Source organism: Microcebus murinus, chromosome 26 (genome assembly GCF_040939455.1).
Source record: "Microcebus murinus isolate Inina chromosome 26, M.murinus_Inina_mat1.0, whole genome shotgun sequence".
Lineage (NCBI taxonomy): Eukaryota > Metazoa > Chordata > Mammalia > Primates > Cheirogaleidae > Microcebus > Microcebus murinus.
The window spans coordinates 14,660,590-14,678,905 of NC_134129.1; the positions used below are offsets into that span (position 1 = coordinate 14,660,590).

General features: G+C 39.3%; 2 protein-coding genes across 16 annotated transcripts in view; one reads left to right on the forward strand and one right to left on the reverse strand.

The window, feature by feature from the left end:
* CLOCK (clock circadian regulator) overlaps positions 1-7,803 on the forward strand; it is a 107,994-nt gene extending 100,191 nt beyond the window's left edge. For all 12 annotated transcript variants that reach the window (XM_012758244.3, XM_012758253.3, XM_020285305.2 and 9 more), the window contains one exon: positions 267-7,803. In XM_012758244.3, coding sequence (XP_012613698.1) covers positions 267-446 — 180 coding nt within the window. In that variant the 3' untranslated portion in view covers positions 447-7,803. The remainder of the gene's footprint in view (positions 1-266) is intronic.
* Positions 1-18,316, reverse strand: part of TMEM165 (transmembrane protein 165) — a 72,585-nt gene that overhangs the window by 38,814 nt on the left and 15,455 nt on the right. For 3 of the 4 annotated variants that reach the window (XM_075997876.1, XM_075997875.1, XM_075997874.1), the window contains exons 3-5: positions 16,416-16,591; positions 15,412-15,594; positions 10,521-10,626 (exon numbers count right to left, since the gene is read on the reverse strand). In XM_075997876.1, coding sequence (XP_075853991.1) covers positions 10,521-10,626; positions 15,412-15,594; positions 16,416-16,591 — 465 coding nt within the window. Of the gene's footprint in view, positions 1-9,047; positions 9,835-10,520; positions 10,627-15,411; positions 15,595-16,415; positions 16,592-18,316 lie in introns of those variants that run through there. The other variant, XM_075997873.1, reaches the window with a different exon arrangement.

Sequence of the window (18,316 nt, forward strand, 5' to 3'; positions counted from 1 at the left end):
TGCACCACCATGCCCAGCTAATTTTTTCTATGTATTTTTAGTTGGCCAATTAATTTCTATTTATATTAGAGATGGGGGTATCGCTCTTGCTCAGGCTGGTTTTGAACTCCTGACTTTGAGCGATCCTCCCGCCTCGGCCTCCCAGGGTGCTAGGATTACAGGCTTTGAGCCACCACGCCCGGCTGACAGTAAACAGCTTGAGTAAATCTTATGTGGACACTATGATGGGGGGCAAAGAACTGTTGCATAATCCATTTGTTTTTCAGACTTCTAGGTTGCTCCATGGGAACCCTTCGACCCAGCTCATCCTGTCTGCCGCGTTTCCTCTGCAGCAGGGCCCTTTCCCCCCGTCGCATCACCAGCAGCACCAGTCTCAGCCGCAGCAGCAGCTCGGGCGGCACAGGACTGACAGTTTGACTGACCCCTCCAAGGTCCCGCCACAGTAGCACACACGCTTCCTCTCTGGCATCAAGGGAGGAAGGGGATGGCCCCAGAAGAGCTACTCAGATGACCTGAAGACGGGAGGAGAAGTTCCAGCAGTTTCACGAGATGCGGCATTGAATGGTCTAGTTCCTGGAATCGGCAGAAAAAACGCTGCCCAGTGCTACAGATGTCTATTGAATACCAGCCAGCAGATGACCATAGGGACATAGCCAATTCTGACAGTGTTCTAGTTGCCCAGATATTTTTTGATGGAAAGAGTATATTGCCAAATGTTGAGCTCAGCTATGAAACGCCCTCCAGTGAATCAGAAAGGCGCTAACGATGTTAGTGACTGTGAGTGGTTCTGTGCCTGTTGTCGAGTGTCACAGAGGACACGCCACTGCCACGCCAGGGGTTTGCTTACAATGATGCCATGAAGACAGTCCACTAGACTAGTAGTCCCCGCCCCAACTTCCTGTCCCTTTTCAGATAATGATGGAACAGTAATTACTTTCAGAATGTTGTGTAGGTTCAAATTTTCTGTGTACAGATGTTGTAAAAATATGTATATGTCTGGATAAAAGGAGAGAAAGCAAAACATGTTGTATGCTGCATGAAAGCATTATCTCTTCCTTATAGGTGTGAGTACATTTCCTCAGATTCTGATACCATGTGCAAACTGATACATCCTGTTTTTCTTTTGTTTACAACACAGTAGTGTTCTATTCATTTTTCCAGGGCACAAGTCTTTTTGTTCATACTTTGGCTGTGATGTCACAGTTTGTTCAGTGAGGTATGATGTGCTGCTGGGAATGGATTATTTTTTTCAGGTTAAATTATTGATACAACAGGATTTTCAAGTTATTCAGATATATCCCTCATTTCATTATTTGTCAATTATGTTTGAAACTAGTATTTGCACTGCTTTATTTTAGATGGTTGGGATTTTTGATTGCATATTTTGATATAGTTGATAGTTGGAAATATTTGTGTAAATGGTTTTCAACAAGCCTGAAAGTAATTTCAAGAATGTTTCAGTTATAGAGGTAAAATTTGCACACAAAACACCTTAGGCACTTTTTAACATTCTCAGTGGTGGGAATTTTAACTTTTAGGATTTGTTGGAATCTTTTTTATTATCCTTCACAATTTCAATGCTTCTTTCAGTCAGAAATGATTCAGGGTTATTTGAGGGGGAAAAAAAACCCATAGTGCCTTGATTTTAATTCAGGTGATAACTCACCATCTTGAACTCTTGTCTGGTTTCAGTAGCAGTTTTGAAACCTTAGTACATTTTTAACAGCATGTGGGTATCAGTGTCATTATTATTCTCCTAAGTTCCTTTGAACTTGCTGTCAGTTTCTTGGACTGGAGGTACAAATAATTTAGAAATAAAAGATGATAACCTAACACTACTACAGTTATTAATGTGATTCCAAAATTGTTTCCCAAATCAGCGTCTTTCTTTAAAGCTAAGTTATCATTTAAGAATTACCAGTATTTGCTCAATATGATCTTGATATTCCTACAAAGCCAAAAAGAAGGCATAGGAATTTGGCTTTGCCTTCACCATAGCACTAAACTGTTGTAACTCACATGCTTTCTAAATGTGAACTAAGATTTCATTTGGCAATATCACATGCTAAAGGTAATAAATTCTAACACAAATTACATACATTAAAACAGTTTATAGATTTTATGGTACTAATAATGAAATTTACAGCTATAGAACAAAAGATTAATGGAAAATACATTAGAATATAAAAGATGATTACTTAGGAAAGGGTGGAGAACAAGCATAATAAATCAAAATTGACCTTAAAAGAAAATGTATAACAGAATTGAGGTTGTTAAACAGGAAAAGTTTTACGCAATGAAAATAACCTAATGCAAAATTGCTAGTTAAGTCTTAAATCAGTTCTTAAGACTTCTCTGTCCTAAGATTTGCTGTCATTCTTAAGGGATAGACTTTGTCTTTCTGTAGAAAACTGTACCTGGCCACAATTAAATTTGAAAAGTAATGTTGAAAAAGAAAACAACCAAAGAAAATTGGTACCTACCTTTCTACAAAAGGAATGTGACTAGATACCAATCAATAATTAACATATCAAGGAGCTCTTCTGGCTAAATGATCATCCAGAAGAGATTTCCAACATTCCCATGAGAATATCAAGAATAGTTGTTGGAGTACGTATGTCCTTGAGCATACATATGCATGGACAAGATGGATGTCGTAGAATATGGCAACAGCATTGTTCTCCCCTTTCAAATTGCCTTCCGCCCTTCCATTTATGTCTGAGTTGTGCCTCATTTATTTATTGGCAATACCTAGTGATATGGATCTAGCTAACAAAGAATATGAATAACTGTTATATTACGGCTTTATCCTCTACTATACTTAAAAGAAAGACGGTGAATTGTGAGTACTAGGTACTTAACAGAAGCAAAGCATAAGACAAGCCAGCCCCTTCAAATATTTTCCATCTTCACAAATATCTGGGAAAGATGAAATGTTCCTTTATAATTTTTGTTGTTCTTCACAGCTCATCTTTTTCCTGCTTGGAATTAACAGTTGCTTATTTGAAGGAGCAGCTAGCTGCTTTTCCTCTACTATCCGTATGAAGTGTGTCGGAAGCACTAGCTGCCTGTTAGCTGCTGCTTTCCCTTTGCTTTCCTCTTAAATTTGGGTTGCAAAGCTGTCCCTGCCCCCTCCCCGGTGACACCGGAGCGTTCAGATGAAGAGTCAGCACTTGCCTGTTCTTCATTTCTGTAGCCAAAGTTGTTAATTAAAATCCCAAATCTAAATCATGAAAAGATACCAAATAGAAACACCTTTCAGCTTCTTAAAAAATCTTATCTTCCCTCTGCTTTACTCTCACATGTATGCAGTGTTTCTTAAAAACACTTACTCTGTGTGGCACTTTTCAGGTAAGAAACTGTTGAGGTTAAGGAAAACTGCTAGCTGCTCTGCCGTTCCTTGTCTTGCTTTGGATTGCCTTGGCACTGGGCGAGTCAGTATTGTTTAACAGACACAAGTGAGAACTACAAGGATGAATAAGGTTGCTGCTGAGTGTTGTCTAACCAGAACCTACTCCCTTTTGTGAGTGGAAGATATTGGAGGAGCACATGTCGGGAATGGGTGTAGCATGTAAGTAAATACTACAGTTCAGCCTCTGAACATTCTAAATTGAGGGGGTGGTTTTAGAGTGCTGTGCTCTCCTTCATAACTTAAATCTGGCTTCGGAATGTACTAGTAATAAAAGGATGCCAGTGATTTTGAATAGTTTGTATAGAATACTCAGTAAAGAATACTGAAAATGTTGTTTGGATTCTTCAGAAGTGCTACTACAGTTGTTGGTTATTGCCTTAAAAGCAGTCTGCTTGAAGTTACGGGCACTGAAGCAGCCCAGCTCTGGAAAGGGCGTTGTGTTGAAGGGAGATGAACCCTTGTTCAAGAAGCCTTAGAAAGGGACCCTTAAAACAGTATTTTACACAGACAGGTGAAAATTCTTTTAAACTGGATATTACTCAACATGTTTTAAAATGTTTCCACTACATTGAGGCAAATGTTTTTTCAAGTGGAATGCAAATAGCATTTTACTTTAGAATTTCTACATTTTTCTTTGTTTCTTTGGTGATTGAAAGTTCATGGATGAGCATTTGTGTAAAACTCTTATCTGTGGCCCTGTTCTTAGTCCCACGAGAGTCTCTGTTGGAAGGTATAAACACTGGATATTAATATTGCTGAGTGAGTCTAGCCAAGAGTAAGCTGACCGGAATTTGTGAATGGTAGAGAAGAAACAGCACAAAGGCACTTGCCATTTAAATAGTGATGGGAGAAAGAGAACCTTTTAAGTTCGTTTGCATTGGGTGAGCATTCCTCTAAAAGGAGCTTCTGAAGTCATTGCAAAGGAAAAGAGTTGACTATTTTTATAGCATATTTAATATATTTGTATATAACTATGAGTATAGTAGGAACCCCACATGCCTCCCACTTTTCTAATTTACTCCCCCTTTTGCCATAGCACTAGCATAGCCTCATCCGCATGGGTAACGTGCCTATTGTCAGCCTACCAAAAGATAGTGCTGCTGCTTTTTGAGACAGGTGAGAAGACCCAACTCTCATGCCTGGGGATCCTGTATGGGAGGAATAGCACACACTTTTAAAGCAACATACCACAGTCTAAAAGCATCATTTTGAAATGTAACAAGCACTTTATTGCAATTATTCATTTTGATAAAGTTTATTATCTTAGGCATTAACCATTTCTAAAGGATCCCCAAATCATCACTTAGGTGAAATTATAAATGACACATTTCTGAGAAATGTTTAGATCCAGTGAACCATAGTAGGTTTATGGGAGTGATTTCAAGGTAGCCAAATGAACTTTGACTTTTGTTTCGAATGTGGTGGAGTCAAGAGATTGTAGATGCCTAGTTCCATTTAAACACTATTGTAAACCTATCTTGCCTATTGTGTGGACACCAAAAGAGACCAATGAGCCTGTTTATTTTCAGAGGTCTAGGAAAATTAAAATTGCATCCGCGTGAGTAGATTACAGAACTAATCTAAAAGTGATTGGTAGTACTATTTTAGAATACAATAATTTCAAGAATTATTCTGAGTGTTTTAAATGTGCCCTGAAATGTTGGCATGTCATTTCAGCATTTCCATTTGAATTGCTCTTGTAATATTTTTGCACAAAAAGGACTGAGAAAAAGACTACTTTGGTTAAAGGGAAAAAAGAATAAATTGGTCTTATTTTAATGTCTCCTGTGGTAACACTGGGGATGAATTTTGTTGGTACAGTTATTAATTCAGGATATTTAAAAGTGTTGAACTCACAAATTAAGCAAACTTGGATATTTAAAAATTAAAATACTTTCTTTCCATGTGACTGTTTTGCATAGTTTTTTTTCCCCATGTCATAACACTACATTCCTTGTTTTTCTTAAATAAAAATAATACTTTGTAGGCTTTGTTTTGAGTGTTTTACAATAATTTGTAAGCTACCTGGGTTTTCCCAGGAAAACATTCTTTAGTGAAATAGGATATAGTTTATGAAGAGACTATTAAGTGAAATTCCATCACCACCACCACCAGCAAACACTGAGGTGCTGCGTTCAGTGACAATCAAAATAGTAAGTATTTTAGAAAGAACTTAGGTGGTTGAAAGAAGTAATTGCTTTGAAAGCAGTTTTCTGGGTTTCTTGAATAAAAATGGCTAAATGTATTTATTTATATTTTTAAATATCTTTGTGTCTTCTCATCAAAGTGATTTCAGTGTCATGTATTTAATTTGTGGTTTATTTTCTGTTTTGCATTGTAATCTTAGAGAACTGGCTCTTTTTTGGGGTACAGTCATTAGCCTTCTTGATGATGCCTCATGGACAGTCTGAGTCTGTTTTACTTCAGGACAGCAGAGGAGGGCCCAAAGCCAGATGTCCTTGTACTTCCTTCCTGTTCTCCACCCATTTAAGAAAAAATTTATAAAGGTAACTCCTTTCGAATCTGCTTCATATAGCTCCAACCTTTGTCTAGTCTCACTTGCTGCCTTCTCGATGTTATGGGCACTTTTTGTATGATTACTTCCCCAACACAGCCAAAGGCCAGTACACGGAACCAGGGGCACATGTTGCCTCTATTTTGCCCATTTTGGGAAATGTTAGTAAAACAAACAGTATCTTCTAATGGCTGTCATTAGCATATCCTTACTAAAGTCCATTTAAAGTCCTTAAATATAGGTGGAACATACACACTGAAAACTTCTGCAAAAAATGTTTGCTGTCTTATAGTGTAGTGTTCTTTGGTCTTTAAAAATGTAACAAAACCTCCAAGTTACAGCACTGTCCGATAAAGCAGTGTTTGAACGTGTGAAGCCCAGACGTTTGAGGATCCTTGTTGACAAGCATTGGATCCCTAGAGTAGCTCTGGGGTCCCACAAGCTGGGTGCAGCACACAGCTTAGGAAATGGTAATTAAATCGTGTCAGTCACAAGTTGAATTTAATGGCGTAAAAAATGTTATAACTCTGAGGGTTAAAATGAAGATAATGTTTTCAAATAAATGCTTTTAAATTTCTGAGGAAACAAACTGTGACATCGCTTTAAAAGATGACATTCAGATGTTTTTAATGTTGTTTTTGAGTTGGCCTGGACTGGTACAGGTTCACTGCTGGCCATGGTTGTGCCAGTACCGAAGAGTTAAAATGGGGGGAAAAGCTATGTTATCTTCAAATTGATATATTGTAAAACTAGACAATCATCTTCAAGGAAAAAATTGGCCAGAAAATGTCTTTTAAATATTACGTCAGCCAGAACAGGTATAATTTAGGTCATTCTGGAATTGTTTTGAAATTTATTTTACTGTGACATTGTAAGTTGGAGAAGGGCCTGAGCATGGCACTTCCATATTCACTCTATGTAAAGTTGAAGCCCAAAGATGAGTTAAATTCAGTGCTGTCTTGAAACCAGTTAGTGCAAAAAAGTTTTCTCTTTGTAAATTTATAATTGTTGACATCAGTTCGTAGTTGTAAAAACATGCACCCAATTCTTTCTCATGTTCTTTGTGGTTCTTAATGTGATATTCTTGACATTGCTGTCCTTACTGCTTGGTTCTTGGTTTTAAATTTAAAAGTAGATGTAGCCCATCATTCTTACTTCCAAAGTGGAGCTATAAATGGCTAACTGATCTTGAGATAGGAATACTTTTTTTTCCTAAAACAAACGTTTCATTGAAATCCAAATGATTTATAAAAATGAGACTGACATTTTTCAGGTGTTGTCTTCTGCCAAAATCTTAAATTATAATAAAGCTGAGGGATAATGTATGGTTACAACGGTGCTATATTAGGTTCTCTGGTTTTCATGATCTGATTTTTGTGTTTGGAAATACAATATTGTATAAAATATGTGGATCATTTTGTTACCAATTTAATATTGCCATTTTAATTTGGTGTTAACAATTGGTTACACTTGTTTTTCAAAGCTATCCTTTGAGAAGAAAGTCAAATGTGTACTAGCCTACCTCCACTCTGCCTCTTGCTGTATGACCGTTTTTCCAGGTTTGATGTGCATAGCTTTTAAAAACTACATGTACTATTATAATGCTCTTTCCCATAGACTCTTGTAATGTATTCAGAGCCTAAAATTATAGCAAAAGAGCCAAGCAGTAGCATTTTTTTTTTTGTAAATGTAAAAATAATTAGAACTAGACTTTGTTTCCTTCTTCAGTTTTAAAAATAAAAAATACCTCAGTGCTATATAATGTTTTTCAGTATCACCTGCATTTCTCAAAAAATAACACCTGCTTCATGTGGCACATAACTTGTAAGAATCACATTATTTTGGATTTTAAAGACTATTAAATATTTTAAAATCACTACCAATGATACTTTCCTTTCTTTTATTCAATAGTGGAGCCTAACTGCATTAGCAATTTTTACCTTGTAGGTCTGAAGTACCACATTTTCTCAAAGGAGTTATGTCCGGCTACATGACTGTGGTATCTCAGAACGCTATGCATGATCAGCTAGGACTAGGACTGGGCTCCCCCAACTGTTGCATTTAGGTTATGATGGTACCAGCTACTTTCTACAAGGAACTCTCCTTTCTGACCAGGAAAAGTAGTATTGATGATAATTCCTCTCTCCCTCTGTTTATAATAAGGTAAGGCAGTACTAGGGGTGCCTAACCATAGAGAATGAAGGTGTTAGTGTGTGGACCTAACCTGAAATTTCTTTGAAGTGCTTTATCTTAATTCATGTGTTTTTCTACCCTGTAATATGTACTTTTTTACGGTAGAGAACTTCTTAAAAGTTTCCAAAAATGACCTTTTGTCCTTTATCAATATGTGCTACTTCTAACTCAACATGTTTTTTTTTTTTTTGAGACAAGAGTCTCACTCTGTTGCCCGGACTAGAGTGCCGTGGCATCAGCCCAGCTCACAGCAACCTCAAACTCCTGGGCTCAAGCGATCCTCCTGCCTCAGCCTCCCGAGTAGCTGGGACTACAGGCATGCACCACCATGCCTGGCTAATTTTTTCTGTATATTTTTAGTAGAAACAGGGTCTTGCTCAGGCTGGTCTCAAACTCCTGAGCTCAAGCAGTCCTCCTGCCTGGGACATTCAGAGTGCGTGAGCCATCCTGCCCGAACTCAACATTTTAAAGCTACTTACTAGCTGAGGACCTCTTTTGCATCTCTTCACAATAATAGCCATGTCTCTTTCGAGTTACTATGCAGACCAGAGGCTGCACGGACAACGCTGGGTTCTTTCACAATCTCTTCAAAATTACATTATGGACCTTTAAATAACGGAGATTGCTTAAGTTGCTATGAGAAAATGTGAGATGGTCTTAGCATAATGATTGCAGGCTCTGGAATTAAACTGTCTCATTTGACTATGCTCTGCGCCATGTAACCTTGGGGTGAGGTTCCTTTTTTTTTTTTTAACCTTACATTACCTACTAACTACTTCAGAGAACTGTGAAGGTTAGGGCGGTGCTTTAGGTGTATCTCAAATATTTACTATGTCAGTGTTTTTACATCAACTTTTTAAAAGGGTCTATTACTATTTTGACAAATTAGAAAGTTATGAACTTGTATAACACACAAGGAAAAACAAGCACTGGTCATACCACTTTTATTTACATCGTATCTATGTTACATTGAAAAAATATGAATACATTCATAGTATTCTTTTAATTTGGTAATTCCACATTGTCAAATATTGACTGTTTTTATATTGGGTGTCCTACCCAATTAAAAAAGAGGAAGAATGGACCTTGCAGACAGTTCTTGTTGTGTCATACTATTGATATTAACAGTAATATCATATTTATCCCCCCTTTTTTAAAAACAAAGAACCTAATTTTGAAAAGACTGATTAAATTACTGTTTACTGGCTCAGGGAGATGTTTTAACAATAGAAGTTAATTCATTCTTTCCCCAAGAAAAACGTTAACATCTTAAAATACCTAAGTGATCAAGGAGAAAATTTATATTCCTTATAAAGTGGGTCAAGTGCTGAAAGAAAGTCGAGTGACAGACCCCACTGCACAATGGTTCTGTATGTACCAAAACAGAAATGGGGACGGTATTATCATATCTTTATCATAATTATGCAGAGAGAAGAAAAATCCACTTAGAAGTCAGATTTCTTTTAAAAACTCATGTTACAAATAGAATCAATGATTATCTCTTTAGACATGATACTTTCATTAAATGGGTCAAACTCACAAACCAATGCTACAAAATACAGTGTTTCCATCACTTTTAGTTGTAATGTACACTATGTACAGTTACCTATCTTAACTAAATACAGATGAATAGCTTGTTAAAAACCAGAATCAGGACTTATAAATAATGCAGAAAATGCAAATGCCAAAAAAACGATGCCTCCTATGATTGTCACTGGAAGAGAAAAGAAAAAAGTCAAATATGGCAAAATTTTCTTGTACCTTGAGACTGTTATCAAATTATGAGGGAGCCAATGAGATGGCCTATTATTCTTCCAATCTAGTAAACTAACCTTGAAAAATTAAAACCATTTAAACCCCATTTACACAGCAAAGTACAGCAACTAACATGCTTAACTCTGAACAGTAAGAATCAGTTTCTTCTCTAGCACCATTCTGAGAAATGACAGGATTATATTAACATCCAGTTATAAACGAGAATGTTCAGCAGCCTTCTTAGACGCTAGTGATTCCATCTTTAGACCTAACACTGATAGCTCCATGGGAAGTTTTCAGCAGAATCAGTACACATGGTCTCCACCTAAGATTCCCAGTCTTATATAAGACATGTTTTAAGGCCCCAAATTTCACATATTCCCACATGACTGTTTTGCAGGCTAATATGCTAATAAAAAGGTACTATGAATTCAATAATGCTTTTAGATGAGCTGAATTTGTATTTTACTAACTTATACACATGTGAAAAACTACAAGTTTGCAATACCAGGAGTAACACCTCTAGAAATGATAAAGACCAGGTATGCTTTAGAAGTAACAACTTAACGCTTATACCCTTTTTCTAATCTCAAAGATTCAAAAAAGGTAAATGGTGTTTGCTTTGTAATTTAAAAACAGACTTACCAGTTCTGACAGAGATTTTTTGTGCTATCATTCTTCCTCCAATCACCGCCAGTCCAGTGCATAAACAGTGTCCCACGGTTCCACCCACTGCCACTCCGTAGGGGTCCTGGGAGCAAGCACAACTGGTATTAATTTAAAACTGCTACTTGAGAAAGGTAAACATTAAGAATCACTAAAAGTGGAGGTCAACAATAAAAAGCATAAATACTTGCAAAAATTCAGGTGTATAATAAATTTATGAAGGGTGTAAGCTGCTTAAGGGAATATGTACCAGTTATAACCAAGACTAGAGCTAAAAGTTGAAAAAAATCAATGTGTAAAGTCAAAATAATCCTGATGAAATAAAGCTAATTAAGCCTTTTAGCAGTTCCTAAGCTTCATTCACAGGTGACGGTATTTAGCATCATGTGACAAGCACCAGGGAGATCTAAGCTAGACATCTGTTCCCTAAGGTAGTGTTTGACACTGTAAGAAAACCTTCACGGTACAGCATGACTGCGCTTCCTGAGAACAGAAACCCTCCTCCTCACTCTCCACTGCGTCCTCAGTGCCTTTAGCCCAATGCCAGGAACAAAGCATTTCTCCAGTAAGCTGCCAGCGGAGCACAGGAGGCACTCAGACTGGGCGAGGGGAGTGTCAGCTAAGGTTTTCCAGAAAAGATAGCTCTGAAAGAACAAGCAGTAGTTCCTAGCAAGAGTGTGTGACTGTTTTGTGGGGGAAGGAATGTCGTGAATAGGAAGCAACAGGCCAAAAAGTGAGGGACAACCAACTGTTGAGGACTTCACCAGTTCTACAGAGAACCAGTGAGTGGCAAGAGGAGTCCATCAGGGTAGGTGCGAGCCAGGTCATGACAGACCCTATAAACACGGAGTTGAGATTTTCTCCTAAGACACTGGCTGGTTTTTAGCTGGGGAGTAACAGACAGATTTATGCTTGAAAGTCTAGTGGGAAGAATGACCTGGGGGGAAACAAGACTCAAAGCAGGGTGATCGAGTGGAATGCGACCACACACCGTGGCCTGCAGGGGAGTGGGGGACTATTGGCAGAGAAAAGCAGATGAATCTGAGAGCCTCCATGACAAATGCAGATAGGTGTTAGGAAAGAAAAATGAGGCATGACACTCAAGTTTCTCTCCCATAATGAATTGTGGTCAGACCAATGTGATAAGGTACGAGGAGAAACGGTTTATCGGTGCCAACAGGAGTTAAAAGTGGAGAAGTTCAAGACTCAGTTGAGGCCGGGCGCGGTGGCTCACGCCTGTAATCCTAGCTCTCTGGGAGGCCGAGGTGGGCGGATCGTTTGAGCTTAGGAGTTCGAAACCAACCTGAGCAAGAGCGAGACCCCGTTTCTACTATAAATAGAAAGAAATTAATTGGTCAACTAATATATATAGAAAAAATTAGCTGGGCATGGTGGCGCATGCCTGTGGTCCCAGCTACTCGGGAGGCTGAGGCAGGAGGATCGCTTGAGCCCAGGAGTCTGAGGTTGCTGTGAGCTAGGCTGACGCCACGGCACTCACTCTAGCCTGGGCAACAAAGTGAGACTCTTGAATTGGCTGGTGAATAAACCATGGGATCGCATGGAATAATCCTGGGAGAGAGCGCAGGAAGAGAAGGTAGTGACAGCGCAGTCGGAGGAAGGTAAGGAGTCCGCAGGGGGCTGAGCAGGTGACCGGAAGGCACCGTCAACAGCTGCAGCGAGCCCGAGGCACTGCTGACCAGGAATCCAGCCGGCTTAGCGTGCAGGACATCAGAGCTCATTCCCTCCCAGCCTCGCCCTTCGAGACTGCAGGGGGTAGGGAAGGGGTGGTGTTTGGCAGAGAAATTAAAAAGGATGAGAGAAAAGCATTTTCAGACTAAAAATGCCTACAAAATTGAGCTGGGGGGAAGGCAAAAATGTAAGCTTATTATAAGCAAATATGCGGGATAGGGGCTGCGAACCAGGACACAGAAGAGGGAGGGGACTGCTACTGTGAGGAGTGGGATTCAAGAGAGGGAATTTCTGCTGCTCTCTGGGGAGGAGGAGGTACCCGGCTACACTGCAGAGGCTGAGGAAACAGAAATGGTTTGAAGCATCTACTGTAAAGTATGGAAGAATAGGACTACACTTCCCAATTTCTATTTGTGTGTTTTTTGGAGGTTTTTTTTGAGACAGGAGTTCACTCTGTTGCCCAGGCTGGAATACAGTGGCATAATCACGGTTCACTGTAACCTTGAACCCCTGGGCTCAAGCGATCCTCCTGCCTCGGCCTCCCAAGTAGCTGGGAATACAGGTGTGAGCCACCATGCCTGGCTTTTTTAAAATTATTACTTTTTGTAGAGACGGGGTCTTGCTATGTTGCCCAGGCTGGTCTTGAACTCCTGGCCTCAGGAGATCCTCCTGCCGTGGCCTCCCAAAGTGCTAGGATTACAGCCATGAACCATCACACCCAGTCTATTTGTGTATTATAATTTCTAAAACTGCTACCCCAAGAAAATGGTTTCATTCTATCTGAAAGTGATACTTGAAAAATCACTAGTGTAAATAAGTTCTTTTAATACAACTGTGTACTGAATCTTAAAAAACAGGTAAATTATTTGCCAAATTTATTTGAAACTTCTCTCTTCCTCTTCCTCCTTTTTTGGCCTAGTACTCATTACGATCTCAGAAGACACTAAGATTCTTTGAAATCCAACCTGGGAACATTAAACCATGTCGAAAGCAGAGATAAATTGCAGATTAAAATGGACTGAACTAGACTGCATGGTTCATACAAAAAAATACCCAAAAAGTAGGAACATTAAGGAAATAAAAACAGGCACAACATTTATTTCCTTTAGAGTTCATTAACTATCCCTGCAGCACTGGCAGTGTGGAAGGATGGCTCACAATGAGCGTGCAGTGTTAGAAACTACTGCGCCACTCGCATTATCTTATTCCATTCACAGAACAACTCACAAAGGAGGCAATCCCTGTTTTCAGACGAGGGACTGCAGGGAGGTGCAACAATGTGGTGACACAGCAAGATGCTCAAGCCCAGTGAGCACACGCCATGCTCAAAGAAGTGGACCAGGGTGTCTCGCAGATAGGGAAGTCTTGTGCCTGTCACAAGTCATTCTAGGCCACACTGAAGAACGTATAAGAAAATGGAAGGCCAGGTGGCGTGGCTCACACCTGTAATCCTAGCACTTTGGGAGGCCAAGGTAGGAGGATCACTTGCGACCAGGAGTTCAAGATTAGCCTGGGCCCCCAAGTCTATGATAAAAATAAAAACAATTAGCTGTGTTTGGCAGCACATGTCTGTAGTCCCAGCTACTCCGAAGAGGTTGAGGCAGGAAGATCGCCTAAGCCCAGGAGTTTGAAGCTGCAGTGAGCTATGATTGTGCCACTGCATTCTAGCCCAGGCACCAGAGCAAGAACCTGTCTCAAAAAGCACCCCCAAACAGAAAAATGCAATGCAAAGAAAATAAAAACACGATTCTGCCATCATGGCAGCTCACCCCAGCAGCAGCACCACAACAAAATGGTCACTTTCAAGTCTCAATTCTGGCAATCGGAAAGCCAATAAAAGGCCAGAAATCAGGAAGAATATATGGCATAGCCATTAAAGTGACATTTTAAAAGAAAGTGTGTTTTATGAAAATCAAATGAAAAACAGTTCCATTTTTCTCTAAAATATAGCATTTCTGAGGCTTCGCTGACAAAATAGCCTTTCCCAACTTAGTCCTGGCCTCAAACTACAGCCGACATTGAGAAACTTGTTCTTTATCGTAGACATTTCCAAGGAGTTAGAAACAATTTCAGTCAGCTAAAAACAGTATAATGCGGTACCAAAACAGATGCGAAATAATATTAGTTAAGATCAGGAGCCCTGAGGCAGCAGTAGCAGCAGCCTAATTCCAGGTAAATCCTAGGAAGTATTCGCAAACAATGACAGGCCCCTTGTCGACACTTTACTATTCCTCTCCAAAGGAAGAAAGATTGAAAAATAAACCACCAACAGGTCTCTTTTAAATACGTGGCATTTAAGAACTCCGAACAAGATAAGTAGAACGGCTACAATGCAGACAGCCTGGACGCCAGTCCTCGCCCTGCTACCAACCAGCTGTGTCCTGGGACGGCCACCTGATCTCCCCAGGCCTCAGGTTCGATCTATCTGTACAGGCTGCAATGAGATGATCTGAAGACTTAACAAAAATTTTCTATACAGAAACAAGTCATCCATAATGGCAGTACTCAAAGATAATAAGCACTGTCAACATTTTGATTTCCTAAAGTCTTTTGTTCATTTTATATTTTAAAAGTAAACCTTAAAAATTTCTCTAAGTCATTAAAATTATGTTGAAGAGTAAAACATTCCAAGAGCTACACAGAAACTTCTAAATAAGTGAACCAATTCTCTTCTGCTAACATGGTATTTTTACACTTCCACTAAGTTGCAATAATTATTTTATAAGCAGCCCATGCAACACTCAAATTATTTCTTTCGTATAAAAGAACCGAAAGTTACACACTTTTAACGATTTAGATGCTTAGTGCCAAACTGGCCTTCAGTATTATGCCAGTTTATATTCTCAACAACTATACAAAGGAAAGTTGTGAGATCAGAAAGAAAACCAAGCCAAGAAAACAACTGCCCCAGCAACTTTCTGACAAAACCAAAAGGAAAAGGAGTCAGCAAGATGAGTGAAAAGAGACCAATTAAGTTTGGATACAAGAATTCCACCTGACTGGTAGCAGAGCCTGGGAGAAGGGCAATTTTAGAGAGTAGCAAGACTGTCGGATGTAAACCAAATAGTCTAGCACATGAAAGAATGTTTTTGCCCACTGTCTGTCCAGTATTTTCTGGAGCAAAGTTAACATTGCGTTTAGTTTTAATACAAAAGCAACTCTTCTCTCAAATGTCACTCACCTCTCTAGCTGCCAAAACAATTGTAGTTAGTTGAGAGCGATCGCCCCATTCTGCTAAGAATGTTAACGTAAGTGCTTGAACAAAAATGGGTGAGATAAAATGCAGCCACTTTTTCTGAGGTATTGTCGTGCTTGTACCCGTTTCAACATCTCCTGGTCCATTTAAGAGTTTGGTTCGTTGAAACTAAAATAAAAAAAATGACATTAATCCCAGGAAGCAAATCAAAATAATGCAAAATGTGATTACTTAATCTTTTTAAAAGTGTTTGAATTCTATGGAATATGCTCCACAGAAACTAAATATGTGACCCCAAACTTCCCCCTGAACCACTAGTCTCACAAAGCAACAAATGCTCTATTCTTCGATTCTTCCATTTCTCTCCAACAAAACAAACATTATTTACTGATCATTTACTGTTCTAGATGCTATGGATGAAACATGTAAAATTACACAACACAGTTCCTGTTTTTCAGGAGAGCCAATAATCAATCTAAAAATCTGATTGCCTGTATTCAGTATTAACCTCTCAGCTTCACTCTACCACATCCATATTAACCCGCAATCATGTTGCAGCCAGCTGTAAGAATAGACACTAAGCAAAAGAAGCTATTTTTTTTTTTTTTGGAGACAGAGTCTTGCTTTGTTGTCCAGGCTAGAGTGAGTGCCGTGGCGTCAGCCTCGCTCACAGCAACCTCAAACTCCTGGGCTCAAGCGATCCTCCTGCCTCAGCCTCCCGAGTAGCTGGGACTACAGGCATGTGCCACCATGCCCGGCTAATCTTTTCTATATATATTAGTTGGCCAATTAATTTCTTTCTATTTATAGTAGAGACGGGGTCTCGCTCTTGCTCAGGGTGGTTTCGAACTCCTGACCTCGAGCAATCCTCCTGCCTCGGCCTCCCAGAGTGCTAGGATTACAGGCGTGAGCCACCGCGCCCGGCCCAAAAGAAGCTATTTTTATGTAGTCTACACACATCCCACAGACGCGGCCAGGCTATGACTTACTTCTTCATCTTTCTTCTTTAATTCTGCTTGAACTTCTTCCAGTTCCTCTTGACCCTCATCAGGGCTCATCTTTAAGCCTTCCCGAAGCATTCTAACGCCAAAAATGGCAAATAATGCAGTTGAAACGTAGTATGTGTACACCCTGGGGATGACTGTGGTGGCATAGCCAAACAGAACTGGAAGAGATGCAAGAGTGTGTTTTGTTTGTTAATCAGCGTGTATCACAACCAACCGAAAGAACACTTCAACCAACCAAAGGAACTTCAGAAATCATAATTTACTACTGAGGAAAAAATGGTTCACATTAGAATTAATCTAATATGTAATAACCTTAAATAATTCCACTTCTTTCCCCTTCTACCATTATTGGACCCTCAGGTCTAGCCAAGGACCTAACAAAGCTTACCAAGAAACCAATGGTCCCGTTGAACATGGCCTATCTTCCTCAGAGACCTTAAAGAAGATAATGAACTCCCTCCCAAACACGTTCAGCCAGGGGCTGGCTTGCCACTTATCTTGTGAGGTAGAAGGGTAGCTCTGATGTCCTCGAAAGAGCCCAAGATCTTATAACCTGGAAGCGATACCACTTCCATATGTAGTGTTATTTCTTCCTCACAAACCTTTAAATTACAAACCAGTATGTTGAAGAATGATGACAAGATTCTCATATAGCATGATTCAAATTCTCCTTTGTAACTATTCAAAATAAGTATGTCTTATGAAAGAAAACTAAAAATTCCTTATACATATATTAAAATAATGTTTACAACTGACTCAAAATTATTCAGTAGTATTCCTTCATACTGATAAGGAAAGATAATTGTGTAAGTTATTAAAAAAAATGATCCTTAGAACGACATCAAGAATGCAAATCCTGGCCGGGTGTGGTGGCTCACGCCTATAATCCTAGCACTCTGAGAGGCCGAGGTGGGCGGATTGCTTGAGGTCAGGAGTTCGAAAACAGCCCGAGCAAGAGCGAGACCCCGTCTCTACTATAAATACAAAGAAATTAATTGGCCAACTAATATATATAGAAAAAATTAGCCGGGCATGGTGGTACATGCCTGTAGTCCCAGCTACCCGGGAGGCTGAGGCAGTAGGATCGCTTGAGCCCAACAGTTTGAGGTTGCTGTGAGCTAGGCTGACGCCACAGCACTCACTCTAGCCTGAGCAACAAAGCAAAACTCTGTCTCAATAAAAAAAAAAAAAAAAATACAAATCCTAACTGAAACACAAGTGTATCAGTAATTAAAACTTACAAATGATGAAAGGGGCAGAGGACCATACATATAATAAATGCAATTATGGCTTATTTCACTAGTTTTTTATAAAATGGGTACACTTATAAAACTGCCTGAACATCAAATGTATAGCTGCATATACTACATTACAAAATTAGATTTTACAATCATGTTTAGAAATGCAGCAAACCTATTCTTGTGTGCATATCTACATTTGAATTGTATGCATATTTATGTATATTTGTACATATGTTTGTGTGTACACACACACGATACAGGCTTATGTATTTTCTAGCTCTATGTGCCGAAAAGGCCAAGAAGCAAAGACATGTTAGTAACAATGAGCCCACCCTGTGCCCAGATGTTGGGTTTTAATATTATTCTCCACTAAAAGGCTCCTCAAGGCTTCTCAGAGAAATGGCCAATTTAAGGACTGGGCAGAATAGGTTATAAGATGAACTTTTCTTTTTCTGACCAGTGAGTACATCCCCCCCCTTTACATCTATTTTTTTTAAAAAAAGCTTCAGTGTTAATGCAAACCCTACTTCTTCATTCTAGCCAGTAAGTAGTATTCATTCATGGGCACATAAACTTATTTAAAAAGATCATCTCATGAAGAGAGGTATTTACATCTCATTAAGAGATGTATTTATAATTTTA